General features: G+C 35.6%; 1 protein-coding gene across 6 annotated transcripts in view; it reads left to right on the top strand.

The window, feature by feature from the left end:
• Positions 1-18,283, top strand: part of LOC110839546 (integrin alpha-PS3) — a 46,405-nt gene that overhangs the window by 10,221 nt on the left and 17,901 nt on the right. For all 6 annotated transcript variants that reach the window (XM_087343352.1, XM_087343353.1, XM_087343349.1 and 3 more), the window contains exons 3-9: positions 8,445-8,575; positions 10,469-10,566; positions 12,333-12,462; positions 14,401-14,483; positions 15,889-15,937; positions 16,048-16,182; positions 17,689-17,780. In XM_087343352.1, the coding sequence (XP_087199478.1) occupies positions 8,445-8,575; positions 10,469-10,566; positions 12,333-12,462; positions 14,401-14,483; positions 15,889-15,937; positions 16,048-16,182; positions 17,689-17,780 (718 nt within the window). The remainder of the gene's footprint in view (positions 1-8,444; positions 8,576-10,468; positions 10,567-12,332; positions 12,463-14,400; positions 14,484-15,888; positions 15,938-16,047; positions 16,183-17,688; positions 17,781-18,283) is intronic.

Here is an 18,283-nt window from a genome sequence, read left to right on the forward strand (position 1 = left end):
AATTATCACAAATTCGTGTTAATTGTTTTATGACAGTGAAATTTCTTTACATATTATTTCACTTCGATGCTAAACGAGGTTTAACGTTTATTTATTTTTTAAAATTTTTTTGATCTTATAAATTATACGAGTCAATTGAAATTAAACTTCAGGCCACTAGGGGCCTTAGAAATTCGACCATGGTTAAAAGAGCCTGATACAAATTCTAATAATATTTTTAAAGTAATTTTGTTGATTAAATTAACTTTAAGTGTAACATGCAAAGATATGTCAAATATTGTCTTTAGATGGTACATACACTAATATCATTTCCAATATGTGCTAGATTTTAATAGAATTTGTATCTTATATGCGTCATGTTTGTGTTTGATTAAATATATTTATTTTGTACAGTCTATACACAAACACAGACACAGATTCTCTTCACTAGCCGTCAGACGCACGTTACTCTACACAACATCTCTTGATAAATATAACGTCTGACTACAATAAGCAACTTACCATGAAAATGGAAAGCTACAAACAGAACTACGGATCATTATAATATATTGCATCAAATATCTAATAGTTTTTTAAAATATTTTAAATTGATAAAAACCTGAAGACGACGGTATTACCCGTCGAAACATGTCGTTTTAATAAAAAGCGCTAAAAAAATATAATGTAAAATCGTATTTACGATTAAGAGCGCTAATATAATATTTTACACAACAAAATGTTTTAATATTATATAATTTTTACAACACCAATAAACTTCAAACGTTTGTGTATAGACTGTACAAAATAAATATATTTAATAGAATTCTTTTCTTCTTTGACTATATTTCACGAGAACGTTTATTTTTTGTTAAAAGAACTATAGCCGTTGTGTGGAGATAGGTCGAAACGAAAATGGCAGTAATTATTCGAAAATCTTTCCAAACAAATCGCTGTGGAAACACTTTTGAGTCTGTAGGTCTCACATGTAGAAATTTAAAGTTTACCAACGTTTACGCATTCTTTCAGCGGAAACTAACTTGAGTAGATGGGAGGATAATCTTTTGAATCATAAAGAAGGAGAGAGTTCCAGGCTTCTTCCGCGTCGTATGCTACTGATGACGTCAGTGAAGACGTCATGGCTACTGGAATTAAAGCTTTAGGCAGAAGGCGAAGTTTAAATTTTCTGGTTGATAGTTTGATTGGTCTAAGGTAGCGATTATGTTATTTATAAATCGTGAGGGATACTTTTGAAGTACGATGTTCTTCTAAATAATGTTTAAAAAAAACAACAAATTCCGATCTCAAAGAAAATACAACGCTTATACATTATAAATTTTAATTGGATAATGTTAATTAAGTAATCGTTGTTTATTCTAGATCAAATATATAAATAAACTTTATCAGAAAAATGTAGTTATTGATTGCTAAATGTTTAATGGGAATGTGTATGGAGGAGAATGAGATTAAGAAGCTATATATATAGTCTTAATACCTGTCTAACTTGTTATTGGAATTCTGTTTTTTTAACGATTTCAATCGAACATTGCATTTTATTGGTTGAAAACAGGTCAATATAATTTTTTATTATATACTTCCAGGACGCCACGGTAGTCTAGCGGTCAGAACACTAGCCTTGTAAGCCTGGGGTCCCGGGTTCAATTCCCGGTGGTGCTCAAATTTATAACTTGTGTTGGGCAAGGCCGTGGTCTAGGCATCACGGAGTTTTCCTCCGGGGGCTTCCCCGGTTTCTCCGTGGCATCCCAACAATTACTCCACTCACACACAGAAGAAGGCAATGGCAAACCACTTCTGATCATCTCTGCCAAGAATGTATATATGTATGAGCAGGTCCCTGACAACCTGAAGAGGTTGGAAGGATCCTGTTCATAATATATGGACCTGTCGTCAGACAGAACACTACAAATAAAAATAAAAATACTTCCAGGCTTATTCTATAATTCTACCCATGTTCTGGGCCACAGGGAAGAAGATATTCAAACTTAATTACGTTTTATATAATTGACAATAACTTATTTATTCGTATTGCCTGAATTTAAAATAACGGGGAAAAGATTTATAAAACATCTGAGTATATTTGTCTTATCTTTCTATTTCTGCCAAGTGGTCAGCTCTATTGCTTCGTATCTGGGAGGTCCCGGGTTCATGGCCTGACCCCCTGATAGCGTCACTGAGTAACCGCAAATAGAAACAGTTTCCTGTGACGTTTATTGGTGCGATTAAATTGAGGGAGGATAAGTTCCTACAGGATTTTGGTTTTGGAAACGTATCGTGTATGGGAGGTTAATATTAAAATGGATTTTGGAGATGTGAAATGGATTGTCATCGCTCTGGATTGGATGAAATTAGGCGGGATTTATGAGAAATATTCAGGCTTCATGTAAATTAAATTTATTTAATTAACCGTTTGAATTCGAAGAATTTCGCCTATTCTGATGTTTTGAATATTCCTCGTATCTCTGTTGATGATGTTACGCGGGCAATTAGTCGTCTCCGTTCGACGAAATGCGTCGGACCCGATGAAATCCCGACTTTCGTCATAAAAGGTTGTTCTGAGATCTTAACTCCTCTTTTACGCTATATTTTCAACCTTAGTTTATCTAGTGGGAACTTTCCTTTGTTATGGAAGCGAGCGGCTGTTGCGCCGATTTTTAAGAAAGGCAACAGCGCCTTAGTTTCTAACTATAGGCCTATTTCGATCCTTAATAACCTCTCCAAAATTCTTGAAAGTATTGTTCATGATCACCTTTCCTTTTATTTCAAATTCAAATTACACCCCAGTCAACATGGTTTTTGTAAATCAAAATCTACGGTAACTAATTTAGTTACCTACCTTAATGATGTTCAGCCGTCGGTTTGTTCACAGGGACAGATCGACTCTGTGTATTTTGATCTTAGACAGGCCTTTGATTCAGTCCCGCATTCTATTCTTTTGAAAAAGCTAAATAAATTTGGACTATCGTCTCCTTATGTCAAGTGGTTCCAAAGTTATTTATCATCCAGATCTGCCTTTGTTTGTAATTTAGGACAGTCCCTTCTTTCTACGCGGTGTTAACTGGAGTTCCTGGAGGCTCTACCTTGGGACCTCTCTTATTTAATATTTTTATTAACGACCTTTGCGACAAAATTAAGTATTCAAAATTTCTCTTATTTGCTGATGATTTGAAACTATATTGTGATATTAAATCTGTGGATGACTGCAGAGCTCTCTAAGCAGATATCCATTCCGTCCATGAGTGGTGTGATAATAACAATATGGAACTTAACATTGATAAAACCAAAATTATATCGTTCACACGTAAAACCAACAGTATCCATTTTAATTACATTGTTAGTGACTTTTTAATCTTGCGTACTAATTGTATAAATGATCTCGGTGTTTTGTTAGACAGTAAACTGTATTTTCACTGTCATGTAAATTGTGTTCATTCCCAGGCACTAAGGACCTTAGGACTTATTCGTTCCATTACATGTAATTTTTCCTCTCTAGACAGACTTGTTGTTTTATATAATGCTTTAATTAGGTCAAAGCTTGAGTATGCCTCGGTCGTTTGGAATAATCTTACACAGACAGATTCTAATAAATTAGAAAATATTCAAAGAAAATTTGCCAGTTTATGCAATTACCGATTTTTCCAGTTTAATATCCCCCGCAAATATGAACTAATCATATCTACTTTAAATTTTAGAACACTCTATTCCAGACGACAACATCTCGATGCGTTATTTCTTATTAATGTATTTAAGGACAAAATAAATTGCCATTCCGTTATGGACGCTGTTGGTTTACGTGTGCCGGCGAGGCAAATAAGAGAATTTTCTACTTTTAGTGTGAACAGTGCGCTAAGGTATAGTCCTTCAGCGAGGTGCGTCATCGCTGCAAATGACGTATGTAAATCTTTGGACGTATTTAGCGTAAACATTGTCTCCTTTGAGCGAACGTTCTCAACAAGGGAAATGATCTAGATAGGTTGTCTTGTAGATGAACTAGCTTCGTTATCTGTTTTTTATATTCGTTAAAGTTTTACAATTATATTAGTGTTCCCTAGGTGGATTATTTGTTTTTATTTATATTTCTTCATTTTTTGCTCTGTGTTAATATTGTTTCTATTTTGGGATTGCCTGTACTTGGCAGTTACATTTAATACTGTACATGTATAAGTTTAGTTAATCCGTTTGTGTAATATTATCCATTATTCTTTCACTATTATTGTATATATTATCAGTGTTTGCCTGTTATTGGCTTCTTGCTGTTGGCAAACACGTAAATAAATTAATTGAATTGAATTAAATTGAATTTAAGAATTCAGTCCGTAGCACGAATAAAACACGAGAAATATCAACGTGTTAATGCAATTTAAGGAATTAAAACCGGTTTACAGTCAGAACTGATTATCGAAGAAGGTGGGACATATGCTTGCCTGCCATTGTGCTTTTAAGATTTAATTCAATCAAATCTGGTCGAGTGCAGAATCTTATGGTAGTGAATTAAATAAAAATTTCCTTGGATATTATCCATCGTCTAGTAAATATAAAACGTAAAAAACGACGTTTCGGAGATGGGACTCTAGATAGAGCTAATCCCTATCTCCGGACCCGATCTATAGACGTTTCGGTAGGACTCCTTGGACGAGGGATCGGCCCGTCCCAAGGCCTCTACCTGTACACAGAACAGCACAACACAGAAAAACGCAGACAAACATGGCTTGAGAGGGATTCGAACCCACGGTCCCAGCGACCAAGCGGATGTATTAATATGGTGAACCTATTATGCATAAAAACATAAGCCATAGCGCAATAGCTTTGTCTACGACGTTTCGGGAGTTCTGCCACTTTTTCATATTTGCGAATGACTTCAAGATTTACTTAATGTTATCCAATAAACAGTATAAAAATTATTGAGATTCTCTTTTGACACTTTTTCCAACCTATATCCGCTTTATCACTACTAGATTCACGTATCATCCAAGTTCAATGTTTTCAAACACTCTCAATACGTAAAGATGGCTGTCTTCTGGGTTATAGCGCCATGTAGTCATATCCTCGTTGCCTCTATCATCAGGGCGATGAGTAATCGTCTTTATAATGAAGGTTACAAAGACCTCTGAAACGTTCGTAAACTTCTACCACAGTGGTATTCAAACTTTTTTTGTTCGCGTACCCCCAGATATAATTCCTCTTCAACTTTGTACCCCCAAAGTTGTTGGTGTATAATTCAAGTTATACATAATATATAATCTACATCTAAAATAAATTAAATAAATTACATTACTGATTATTCAGTGTTTATCATAAAATAATATATACATTTTTTAAATTTCACGTACCCCCTAAGATGTCTTCGCGTACCCCCAGATATAATTTCTCTTCAACTTTGTACCCCCAGAGTTGTTGGTGTATAATTCAAGTTATACATAGTATATAATCTATATCTAAAATAAATTAAATAAATTATATTACTGATTATTCAGTGTTTATCATAAAATAATATATACATTTTTTAAATTTCACGTACCCCCTAATGTCTTCGCGTATCCTACGGGGTACGCTTACCCCAGGTTGAATACCACTGCTCTACTAGACTACACGGCGCTACAATCTAGAAGACAGAAATCTTCATACTCACCGCTTTGAAAACCTCAAATATTACCCTCAATGTGCGTTCTGCCCTTAATGCGAGAGACCAGGTTTTACAGCTACATACAATAATAGATAAAATTCTAGTTTTATATATTATAATTGTTATAGATTTGAATAGGTGGTGGAAAGGCAAAAGATTCTAACTGTATTGATATTTAGCCTCCTAATTTTTTGTGATTTAAATTTTGATTTGTTAATGTTGTTTTGCTAATACAAAAATCAGATGTTACGAGGTGCGATCGGAAAGTTTCAAGACTGCGCGTATAAAAACCCGTACACTTATCTCAGGTATTAAATTCATCCATCACCCTCGAAGTAGTTCCCCTGGGAGTGAACACAATGATCCCAGCGCCGCTGCCAAGCCTGGAAGCATCCCTGGAAATCTTTCTTTGTCAGCCTGTCAAGCACCATCTGCGATTCTGCCTGAATCTCTTCTATCGTCTCAAATCTCCTTCCCTTTAGCTGAATTTTCATCTTTGGGAAGAGGAAGAAGTCACACGGAGCTTAGAAAGGAAGTTGGGGTCGGTTCTTGCAAGATATTTGAGCTCCTGACAAAGGAGAAGTCGATTCTGCTTCTGGTCCTCAGACAGGATGCGTCGCATGTGGAGTTCTTCCTTTAGAATCAGCTGACAGGTCCCATAGCCTATCCCAACAATGTCGCACAAGTTATTATTCTCCGTTGTATTTACTTGTTTTAATTTTTAATTTGTCTTATACACGACAAAGATGTCGTATATGTTTATTGTCTCAGTTTGAGTTGAATTGGAATAAGCCGAAGTATGTAGACGAAGAGGGAACTAACCTCACCCTACAACTACTACGCCATTTGCATTAGAACTCCGAAATGTTTCACATCGCAACAAATTTCCTGTCTTGTTTTTTGAACCTGAATTCTTCGGGCGTTACGTAAATGAACTGCAGACTCAGGCATCGGGTATTTGCGTTTGTACTTTGTGACTCAGTGGACATGGGGACTTCCTTTTAAAGAAACAAATGAACAGGTCTCTGACGTCATTGAGTCTGGTTTTCTTGTTGGTAAATTGGTTTTAATCACTTTCCTGTCATCTGTAACTCGTAACTGATGGGATGTTGTGCAATATCACATGCACTTAGCTACATTATTCTGCGTAATTGTGTAGGGCCCTCACGGAGGGGGGCTAGAAATATTTACCTATGTATGGATTCCGAAATTTTGTCTTTATTAAGATCATTGTCTTCTGGGTTGTAATGTCGTGTAGTCTGGTAGATTTTACCGATGGTGTAAACGTTCTTGCTGTCATCAGGGAAATTTTCCTGATGATGGAGTTTGTATACCTCTGAAACGTCATTAAAAATTTACAAGACTAGGCGGCTGAAGAATCCAGAAGACAGTCATCTTCTGAATCATCGCCATAAGAACATAAGATTTTGTCGTGTTTTTAAAAACGTCAAATTTGACATTATCTTTAAATTGACACTAAGGTCAACAAACTGGTATCTTGTCCACAAATTTTTGTTCCAAAATTTGCCTGCATATATTTGACCATTTCATTTTAATAATATCAAGAGAATAGATAAGTCGTATCCATTTTCTGGTACTTTGGCTTTTATAGATCAAAATATTCTCCTCGGTACTTTATTGTCAAACATCTTAACCGTCAGTTAGATGAATAACTTGTAAGATGGAGTAAAAATGTCTCAATTAAAATAAACTTGTTATATGTATACAGTATACACTGAAACTTAAAATTGTTTCAATCAGTGCAAAAATTATTAAGAACTACATAAAATACTTAAAGAATCCTCAGTTATGCAACCATTTTGTTTCAAGTTATTCCGAGTGTAAGAATTGAAAGATTGTTTAAATTATTCAGAATTTAGAACGGGCAATTACAAATTCTTACCGATATGATCATGTCTGTTAAAAAATGAGCAATATTTAATTATCTGTCGTGTTCTTTGTGGTCCACAAATATGTAAGCCCTCTCTGTAGATTATGAAGTTCAGAAGTGGTGAACCAACTGTTTGTTCCACTGAAGATATGAGCCCCAGAATATGCTAAATTCTTTTTACAGAGAACTTGAATTTTCTGAGACTTTACCATGACTTAAACCACATAACGAATTTTTTCATCTGCTAAAATAATTATTTTATCCGTAGTTAGCCCAAAAAGTTATTTTTTGACATCGACTATATATTTCATTGGAAGATAATCTCAGGCGGGATCTCTCGGAGATAGGAGTTGAAGGAGACTGGATTTTGTTGGCCCAGGACAGAGTCCGGTGGAGGGCTTTGGTTAATTCGGTGATGAACCTTCGGGTTCCGTAAGCCATCTGGTTGGTTGGGTACTTTTTAAGAGGTGTTCACCGGGTATTGGTTGGGAAGCCTGAGGGGAAGAGACCGCTGGGGTAGACCTAGACGTAGATGGGAGGATAATCTCAGGCGGGATCTATGGGAGGTAGGAGTTGAAGGAGACTGGATTTTGTTGGCCCAGGACAGGGTCCGGTGGAGGGCTTTGGTTAATAAATAATAAATTTCACACCTTTAAACAAACACAAATTTTGCTGCAAACGTCTGAAATCATCAGCGTTTCTAATACTATAATATATATTTATATAAATAGCAAACAAAAGGTGCTTAAGACACTATATCTTAATCCATGTCATGTTATGTTTATAATTTTTTGACGAAATATAAAATTTAAACAATTAAAACAAAATGGAGTAGAATTTTAATTTTCGCTTGTATGATTTTAAATATCAGACGTTGAATCATTTTCTACAAAGTTATCGTAATAATATCACTGTTGTGTCATGTGTGTTTTGCAGGTTGGTGGTGGGGGCTCCCCGTGGTAATTCGACGTACTTCAAACATCTGTACCTCCATCAGCCAGGAATCGTATATCAGTGTGGCCTTCGAAAGGGAGGTGACTGCATGCAGCTTGTTGTAGATACTTCAGGTAATCTGTGTGTGATGATGTACGTTAGGACTTTCCAATCTTCCAATATCCCTGGGATGGCAATAATCTTGCTAGTCAGGTTTTAATTATACAAACATGAATAATATATTAAATGTCAGCCGCACTCAAGTTACTCGAATGACTTATAAACATCGTTAAATGACTCCAAAATTAATCGACGTAACTTTTGAAAGTCTAATTCTTTTTAAAAAATGTGGCTGTTTATTTTCTGGTGAGAAATTTTCAGCCTTGAAAGCAAAGTCAGTTTTTGTGAGAAATATTAGAATTACACAGCTTATTTCGATTAATTCTAGAAAATGTTATCTGTAAGCCTGAACATAATGGATAATAAATTGAATAACCATTATCTTATGTTTTAAAATTTTAGAATTAGTAATCTTTTGAAGCTGTCAATGTTGTAGAAAGTCTTAATGAACGAGGGCCTAAACTTTTATATCAGCAATCTGGAGTACACAGAGTTTCCGAAGACACTCTTTGATGCTCTGTTATGTTATTCGAACCTAGACATGCCACAAATCTTTAGATAATCTGTAGTTCTTACTCTCCTAATCACGCCGTCGTTAAATACACTCCATACCGAAAAATGGAACGAAAGTTATAACGCGATTTAAAAAAAATCTTAGACTCCCCTGTATCAGTTGATTCATTATCCGATTAAATTAATTACAGTATCAATGAACAGATTGAAGAACAGATAAAAATGCTTTTCTTTCTAGATTTCAGAGAGTAATTTTTCATTTTGAGACGCAACCCTATTTTACCCATGTAAAAGTCAATTCACTTTACGCGACTTTACATTATGCGGAGATTTCTCAGAACCAATTAATCGCGTAATGCGAGGGTTACCTGTATATATATTGTAAAGTACTTCAAGTATACACAATTTTTAGTAAAGTTGGCGTTATTTATTTACATATTTGGTTTGTTAATATTGAGTTCTATGTAAAAGACGGTTACGGAGGTCCGATTTGGGTCGAAACGAAATTCGTCAAACAACTTTCGATACAGCCTATTTTATTTTATTTAGTGTTCCGTCTGACGACAGGTCCATATGAACAGGATCCTTGCATCCTTTTCTCGGACTGGGACCTGTTCATATACGTTCTTGGCAGATGATCCAGAAGTGGTTTGCCATTGCCTTCTTCTGTGTGTGAATGGAGTAATTGTTGGGATGCCACGGAGGAAAACTCCGTGTTGCCTAGACCACGGCCTTGCCCAACACAAGTTATAAATTCGGGCACCACCGGGAATCGAACCCGAGACTCCAGGATTACAAGCCCTATATAACAACGGAATATGCCAATGAATAAATAACTCGACCCAATCGATGTTCATATGTTTATTTCGCTCGTTTAATTAATGCAAAATACAAGTTTGGAATTAACTTCCTGTTTGGATTAAAAATTCATTCATTTAAGCTGCAGTTGGATTAATTGAAACATATACATTAAATGTGTACTTCAGTCATATTATTTTTATACTGCATTAAATGTTAATTAAATAATTAAGTTAACTGTTAATTTGTGATTTGAGTTTCTCATAATGGTCAATATGTCTATGTGGACATTCTTGGTTTTAACGCTGTGTTGAAGTGTACATAGATACCAACATTTCAGAAAAAAAACTACTATGACACCTTTAGCCCTGAAGATGGAGGAAATATATTTCGCCGAAACGTTGGTATCTACATACACTTCAACACGTCGTGACAACCCAGAAGACAGCATCGACAGTGGTTTATTTTATTAAATAATTATTTTCTGTTTGATTACTTTTAATCCAGTCATCAAATTTTGTATGTCTTTCCTGATAACACGTTTGGAGTTATATAAGAACGATATGTACTCCTACGTGTGAGTTTGTGGTTTTCAGGAAACCGAAAGGTCGAAGGCAGCAATATTCAGCACAATAAAAATGACGCTTGGCTCGGGGGAGCCATTGCTGTACAAAACAGCGGAGAACGGATTGTGGTAAGTCAGCTCCCTGCATGATCTCTGTTTGAGTATAGTAAAGTTCGCAACAGAAGGCGACTGAATGACGTATCGCGGTCATAGATACGGGATACTAACGATAATGCGTTGCCATAACTGGTTAAAACCTCAGCATCATAACTCCGGAAGTAGAAGACTGATTGTGAGGACATCAAAATGAACCTTTGAGACATTGGACGTTAGAGTTAGCACTGGATTCAAATGACTCAGGACAGTGTCTGATGGGGCCTGACGTCATTACATTAATGGACGGCTTTAAGACAGGGATTATTTAACTGACTAAATTTTCTGAAGAAGAATTATGGTTTATGGAATTAATAAAGTACGATTGATGATTTGTAATGTAAATTTTGTGATTGTATTATGGTAGTCCCTTTTCCAGATCAGAATCCGTTAACATCAAAGCCCTGAGCCAGTTCAATCCATATCAAAACCTCATAGCAAAATATTATAATTTGTATCTTATATGCGTCATGTTTGTGTTTGATTAAATATATTTATTTTGTACAGTCTATACACAAACGTTTGAAGTTTATTGGTGTTGTAAAAATTATATAATATTAAAACATTTTGTTGTGTAAAATATTATATTAGCGCTCTTAATCGTAAATACGATTTTACATTATATTTTTTTAGCGCTTTTATTAAAACGACATGTTTCGACGGGTAATACCGCCGTCTTCAGGTTTTTATCAATTTAAAATATTTTAAAAACTATTAGATATTTGATGCAATATATTATAATGATCCGTAGTTCTGTTTGTAGCTTTCCATTTTATGGTAAGTTGTTTATTGTAGTCAGACGTTATATTTATCTGTGGAATTAATGTTTAATTATTTTCTTGGAATGAGTATGAATTGACATAGGAAATAAATAAATAATCGTATAAATATATATTAAAAATAGTAAACGAGGAACATACCAAGAGGTGTTGTGTAGAGTAACGTGAAGAGAATCTGTGTCTGGTGTATGTATGTTGTTTGAGGGTTATTTATATATAATGTAAAATCGTATTTACGATTAAGAGCGCTAATATAATATTTTACACAACAAAATGTTTTAATATTATATAATTTTTACAACACCAATAAACTTCAAACGTTTGTGTATAGACTGTACAAAATAAATATATTTAAAATATTATAAGTTTAAGCTTAGTAATAAATTTCAATATGCTCCTCTGCCATCTTGTTTACAGTTTTCCGAGATATTTTATCGTCAGGGTATACATTTATTGTGTCTTCATACGATCAACATATTAATTCCGTTATAATATCTGATGTCACTATCCAAACAATATTAGGTGATCTGTATAAATAACTCGTGCATTTTAATTTAATATCCTAAATTTTCTAGTTGTTTTCACATTTAATTTATAAAAATGACTTACGAGATCTTGCACTGTGAATTTTCGTAGAATTTGCCCTGAAATATATCAGGAGCTCATCGCCCTGATGATGGAAGAAGTAAGGATAGCGAAAGATGCCATAAGATAGTTACTTTCATATTGTCTGTCGTGATTAACTGAAATCTCGCTTGTATTTTATATCCCAGCCCGAAAATAGACGACGTTAAGAGGTTCTTTCAAAACAAGACCAAATAATCTGTTTGAGATTTGAGACGAAAATTTACATTGTGATCTTCAGAGTTCTGATCCCGTGTAGTCACGTGAATGATTGACAGGGGTCTAAAGGGACACTGTTTTTTGTCGAATAGTAATGCCACCAGATATCTTATTTTATAGATTTGCGCTCCACGATGGAAAAACGCCTATAATTCCAATTATTACCTCATGAACGGTCTGTGCTACTGGACAGATAATACGACAGATACTCAAACATCAATGGAAAACATAATACCGTTGGTCAACATACGTAAGTATGAAACATGAGAGAAGATTACATACGAGGTGCGATCGGAAAGTTTCCAGACTGCGCCTATAAAAACCCGTACACTTATGTCAGGTATTAAATTCATCCATCACCCTCGAAGTAGTTCCCCTGGGAGTGAACACAACGATCCCAGCGCCGCTGCCAAGCCTGGAAGCATCCCTGGAAATCTTTCTTTGTCAGCCTGTCAAGCACCATCTGCGATTCTGCCTGAATCTCTTCTATCGTCTCAAATCTCCTTCCCTTTAGCTGAATTTTCATCTTTGGGAAGAGGAAGAAGTCACACGGAGCTTAGAAAGGAAGTTGGGGTCGGTTCTTGCAAGATCTTTGAGCTCCTGACAAACGAGAAGTCGATTCTGCTTCTGGTCCTCAGACAGGATGCGTCGTCCTTTAGAATCAGCTGACAGGTCCCATAGCCTATCCCAACAATGTCGCACAAGTCGTTGATGGTACGACGTCGATCTTCGTGAATGGCCTGCCGAATCTTCGTAACATTTTCGGGCGTTGTGCTCGAAGATGGTCGTCCAGAACGCTCGTCATCATCGACAGAGGTTCGGCCATTTTTAAAACGTGAATGCCACACAAAAGTTTGCGGACTCCCCAAATGCTTGCTTTAGCATTTCATAGGTTTCCGTAGCCGTTTTGGCGAGTCTTTGGCAAAATTTGATGCACACGCCATTCCGAAATCGCAGGAGGGTCGGTGTAATGCACTACCAAAACGCCCGTAACTAAGGAACAAATGCTAATTTGATGATGCCGGCTGGCACACTGATTCACTATGAATGTAGGCCGCACCTCCTAAAGGCAGAAGCTCGTACTACATCCGGTTCGCCCTATATTGACACAGTCTTGAAACTTTCCGATCGCACCTCGTATAGTGGGCGTGGAGGTAAAGATCCACATACTCCTTAAATAATTAATAGATGGAGTTTTATGCTTTGGATAATTTATCAATGGCGGAGACTGTATTACCCATAGGATAGGTGAATTCCAGAGTAAATTTGGGGGTGGTATTGGAAAAATGGATTTTTGTCGCTACTGAGAATCGAACCCCAGGACATAAATTATGAAATATCGATACACAAAAGAAAATTACAACTGGTAAGAACTGGGAAGATGAAATTTATTTGAAGTGTTGTTTGCTATAAAATTATGAACATAAATTGAAGTGATTAAAATATTTAATTTAAGTTGTATAATTCAGAGTGACTGTCTAGTGGAAAGAATAAATCATAAATCATTCCTAACCAGGTAATGAATTATATATGTACATTAAGATCCACTGATCCCCCGAGGCACAGAACAGAACGTATGGTCCAAACCCTGATAAAGGTGTAAAATTACATTTGCATGAAAATTTAAGTCGTGAAAAGTTAGGTTGTGAGTTTAACTTAAGACCTAACTTACCAACATGGCGTTCAGCGTTCTCAGTTTGCGGTTACAGAATTCTTCCTCCAGGTGTGGACGTATGTTGAAAAAATGTCGAGTCTTCAAGGGTGAGTCCATCAACTATCAACTGTAAACTCATAAGTGATGCTACCATTAGTCAGACTTTAGAAAGGATTATTTCTATTTGAGTTCGATTCCTAGCATCGAATAATTTTTATCTTCGTGACAACGTGCAGGAGGACTCTGGTGACCATCTAGTGAACCATCCTATGGGCGTCGGGATTAATTCTTCGGAGATTAAGCTGACCACTCATCACCTTGTGACGATCTTAAGAATACGTGGAGTTATACCTCCATTGCCTTACATATCTGCATGGCCTGGTGCTTAGTTTAGTACCAGGAACATTCTTTTGCTTTGTTTTATATTTTATTTTGTGAAATGAAGTTTTAAATTAGGTCATTTGATTTCGGGAATTTAGCTGTATTTGTATTGAATATGCTGTTTGAAATCATATACGTGGTATTTTGTTTTAGGTAAACAATCCGACGAATACCAGTCTCATGTTTATTTCAATTACGCATATGGAGAAGCCGGTTTCAGTGCACATTTTCCACAGGTAAATTTTATTTTATTATTTATTTTGTAAAACAGGCAGTTTATTGACCTGACTTTGTGACCAGAAAAATAGGAAATGTTATTTTGGAAAAGAACAAGACGTGTTACATATTTGGGGGGGGGGGGGTCGTATCCGTCCATCTGATGACACGTTTTATCTCTGAACTAACGTAATCCTATGAAATTTGACAGTGGGAGCTACATTACGTTTAAAAGTTGTCGGGTGTATTTAATTGTTCTTGCTCAATTTTATCAGTCAAATCACAATAAAATATTATTATTAAATGTTAAAATATTAAAATATTACAATTAACATTTAAAATATATTAAAATGATGCTCTCTATCGAATATTTCGATTTACATTAGAGCATCGTCTTTTACACTACATGTTTCGGTTCTAAATGAACCATCTTCAGGTGTATGATCCATATAAACTCAAATGTAATATCCTAAGTGCAATTCTTCGGCAGATGTCCATCAAATATCAGAAAGTTTTTCTCTTCCAGACTTTATATATTCAACACAATAATGACGCAACATTGTCATCTCATTAATTGTTCTTGTCAGAATTCTATCTGTGTTCTCAAAATCGTAATAACATAAGTAAATGATGTTTAAAAATAATCACATTAAGATCTGTAAGTTATATTTTAAGTAAGTTGACATGATTGGAAAATGGTGATGTTATTCCGGGTAGGCGATATTCAGGGTACAAAGGTACCACATATAACAAAATATGAACGAAATTGGGTAAACCACGGATATTGGTCTAATTATTATCTTTGTCATGGGCAGAACGTATGACATTTTATCTTGAGATCCCTGTCTAATTAATTGGCTTTCCAAAGTCTTCTGTGTATATGCAATAAACTGACATTAGAGCCAATAATTTGAGTTCAGTAACAGAAAATGTATTTAGGTTGACGGTGACGCACATGAAGATGGCTGTATTCGAGGATTTGCTCCGTGTAGTATGGTAGAAATTATTATTCCAGAAGACAGTAATTTTAAACAAAAATGGCATATATTGCGTCATACATTATACGAAATCATTTATTACTTTTAGGTTAGGTTAGGTTAGGTTAAGTTAGGTTAAGTTAGGTTAAGTTAGGTTAGGTTAGGTTAGGTTAGGTTTAGGTTATTTGTCAACATTACTACGTCTATTTGTACGATCGGTTCTATGCTTTAACCTAAAAGAGCAGTTTTAGATTAAATCTGTAAAGTCTTGTTTGATCTTCACGTGTAATTGTGACGTAATTTGAACGATGCGACCCAAAATTAAATTTGACTGACAGGTCTTATCACACCGAATCCATTCCCTTCATAGTTTATCTTCAATGAATTTGCTTATAACAACAGATTGTTTAAACGTAGGTATTTTAAAACTTATATTTTTACTTTTCAGAACAGCAATGAATTCATTATTGGAGCTCCCGGCGTCCTTGATTGGCAAGGTAAGTTGATCATTCAGGAAGCATGTCCACGTTCCATCCTGTGGCTTACATAGTTCTACTCTCGAAATATGGCGAAATTCTACGGAAATTATTCTAATGCTTTATTTTAGGTACAGTCATTCGAATGAGAGACGGGGAATTGTCAGGAGGATCACCGCGCAGGCGCAGAAACCATGAAAACTATTACTTTGCCGAAGTTCCCAACGCTCTGAAGTCAAACACAGTTCCTATGAATAGTTACTTGGGTAAGTTATATGTGCCTTGCTTTTCGAAAATATTTCTTCTAAGAACAAAACTCGGTCTAGAAATGTAGCTATCTGTCTCAATTCTCCCACTGTAACGTGTGTAATGTGTTATGAAATAGGCTACGGCCGCCATTACACTCACATTTTCCTTGTATCATTATCATTACAAGATCATTTTATCATAATAATATCTCATCATATTCATTGTCGGTTCAAAATGTCATGATTAGTAAATGTTTGTTACAATCGTGTTTTAACACACTGGTCCTTAAATGCTATTTAGTAACTTTTTTTGTTACTATGTTTGTGTTACTGTAAATTAAGAACAACGAGTTGCATAAATAAATAGGAGAAGCAATTGGTTTTATCATCGTTGACAATAGATGAATCGTGGTTATCGCTGGACGTAAACACTGAACTTGTCGTGTGGTGGGAAAAGACCAGCTGTGCGACCTTGTAGCAGATCTGTGAAAAGTAGTCTTCACTGCGCGTTGTAACTCGTGAACAACTAAACTACTCGTATGCCAGTGGAATGATGTCAGTCGGTTATAGGTCACGCGAGGACTGCTGGCGCTTGCGCAAAGGACTGATTTTGGGTCGTATGAGATGGACTCGTCCAAAGCACGCGCTAGAGGGGTGTCAGCTTCAGTTGGTTTGTAGCTCAAGCTGTGTTTAGTTCGGTGAGTCACCGCAGCTGATGCTGTGCGACCCCCACTACTAATGAACTCCCCTCTCTCGGCTTACACATCGCGCGTGTAGATGTCAGCACTGCACGCGCGACCTTTACAAACGTTATTCATTGTTCTGCATTGCATTTCGATAAATTATCATCAAATGTCTCACTAAATCACTTCGGGCAGAATCCGATAGTCGCTTAACTGTTCAATAACTCAGAATGTTATTTAGTTACTAAAGGAAGTGTAACTCAGTTAATCAACGAGTAGGTTTAAGTAAGGAAATCAATTAGTTCCGTTAAAGCCATAGCTGGAACGGATTTTGATTAAATCTGGTATAATTAATAAGATTTAAAAGTTTCTTAGCTCAAAATATGATCAGAATATTTCAGCTTTTAGCAACATTTTTATACTTTATAAAGGAATTGTGTCGTAATGCACAAGCCGTAAAGGATTTTAAGTTTTAATTTAGTCTAAATTTATATCACACACAAAGTGATTTGTAAGGCTTGAAAATGTGATATTCGCGTTGAATATTGCACTCATCATCTAAAATTATTTATTATCAGGACTTTTTCCATAGTATTTTCTTTAAAAATCCACGACGTTTCGGAGGCTGGTTCTGCCTCCGAAACGTCGTGAGCTTTTTGAAAAAATACGATGAAAAAAGTCCTGATAATAAATAATTTTAAATGCAATCTATCTAAGTCAGAACCCTGATCATTATCATAACATTAGGAATTGGCATTCGAATTGTTCCAACAAGACGACAATTTATCTAAGAGCGTAATGAACAGAGAAGTTGCTAATTAGTGTAATTTGTGTGTTTTAGGATACTCCGTTAGTTCTGGAAGGTTCTTCAGTTCTCGACCCACGCATCTGTACGTGAGTGGGGCCCCAAGAGCAAACCATTACAAAGGCAAGGTTAGAAGGACGTATATATTTCTGTAATTCAACCCCTCTGTGTTCCTGCCCCGCTGAAATATCCACAGAACTTATCAGCTTTTGTAATCCCGGAAAATCGCGTCGACCAATGACGTATAAATAATTATATAAATGAAAGATTTTGGGTCATTTATCGCATTTACAACTGTCATTTACTGTATCTACGAAAAATTTGAAAACTAATTTGAACTTAAAATATCATTTCTAAATTAACGAATATTGCTGTTGAGTGGTTAGTATCCTTGCTTCGTTCTCTGAAGTCCCGGATTAAAATTTAATCCCGGAGGCTATCTTTGGCTTATCCCATAACCTCCAAACAAACTGTGGGATAGTACCTTAAAATAATCCAAGACCTATTCCTTCGAGACCATTTCTAAATCATTATTCGATAATATATATTCTAGTCAAGGCAACCGAAAGCATATTTTTTTGTAACAAGTAAATAAAGTGTTCAATTATTTATTAGTAATGCAATTCTTATA

This window comes from Zootermopsis nevadensis, unplaced genomic scaffold, assembly GCF_977971745.1.
Source record: "Zootermopsis nevadensis isolate Lab colony 2312 unplaced genomic scaffold, Znev_1.0 Znev_ptg000005l, whole genome shotgun sequence".
Taxonomy (NCBI): Eukaryota; Metazoa; Arthropoda; class Insecta; order Blattodea; family Termopsidae; genus Zootermopsis; species Zootermopsis nevadensis.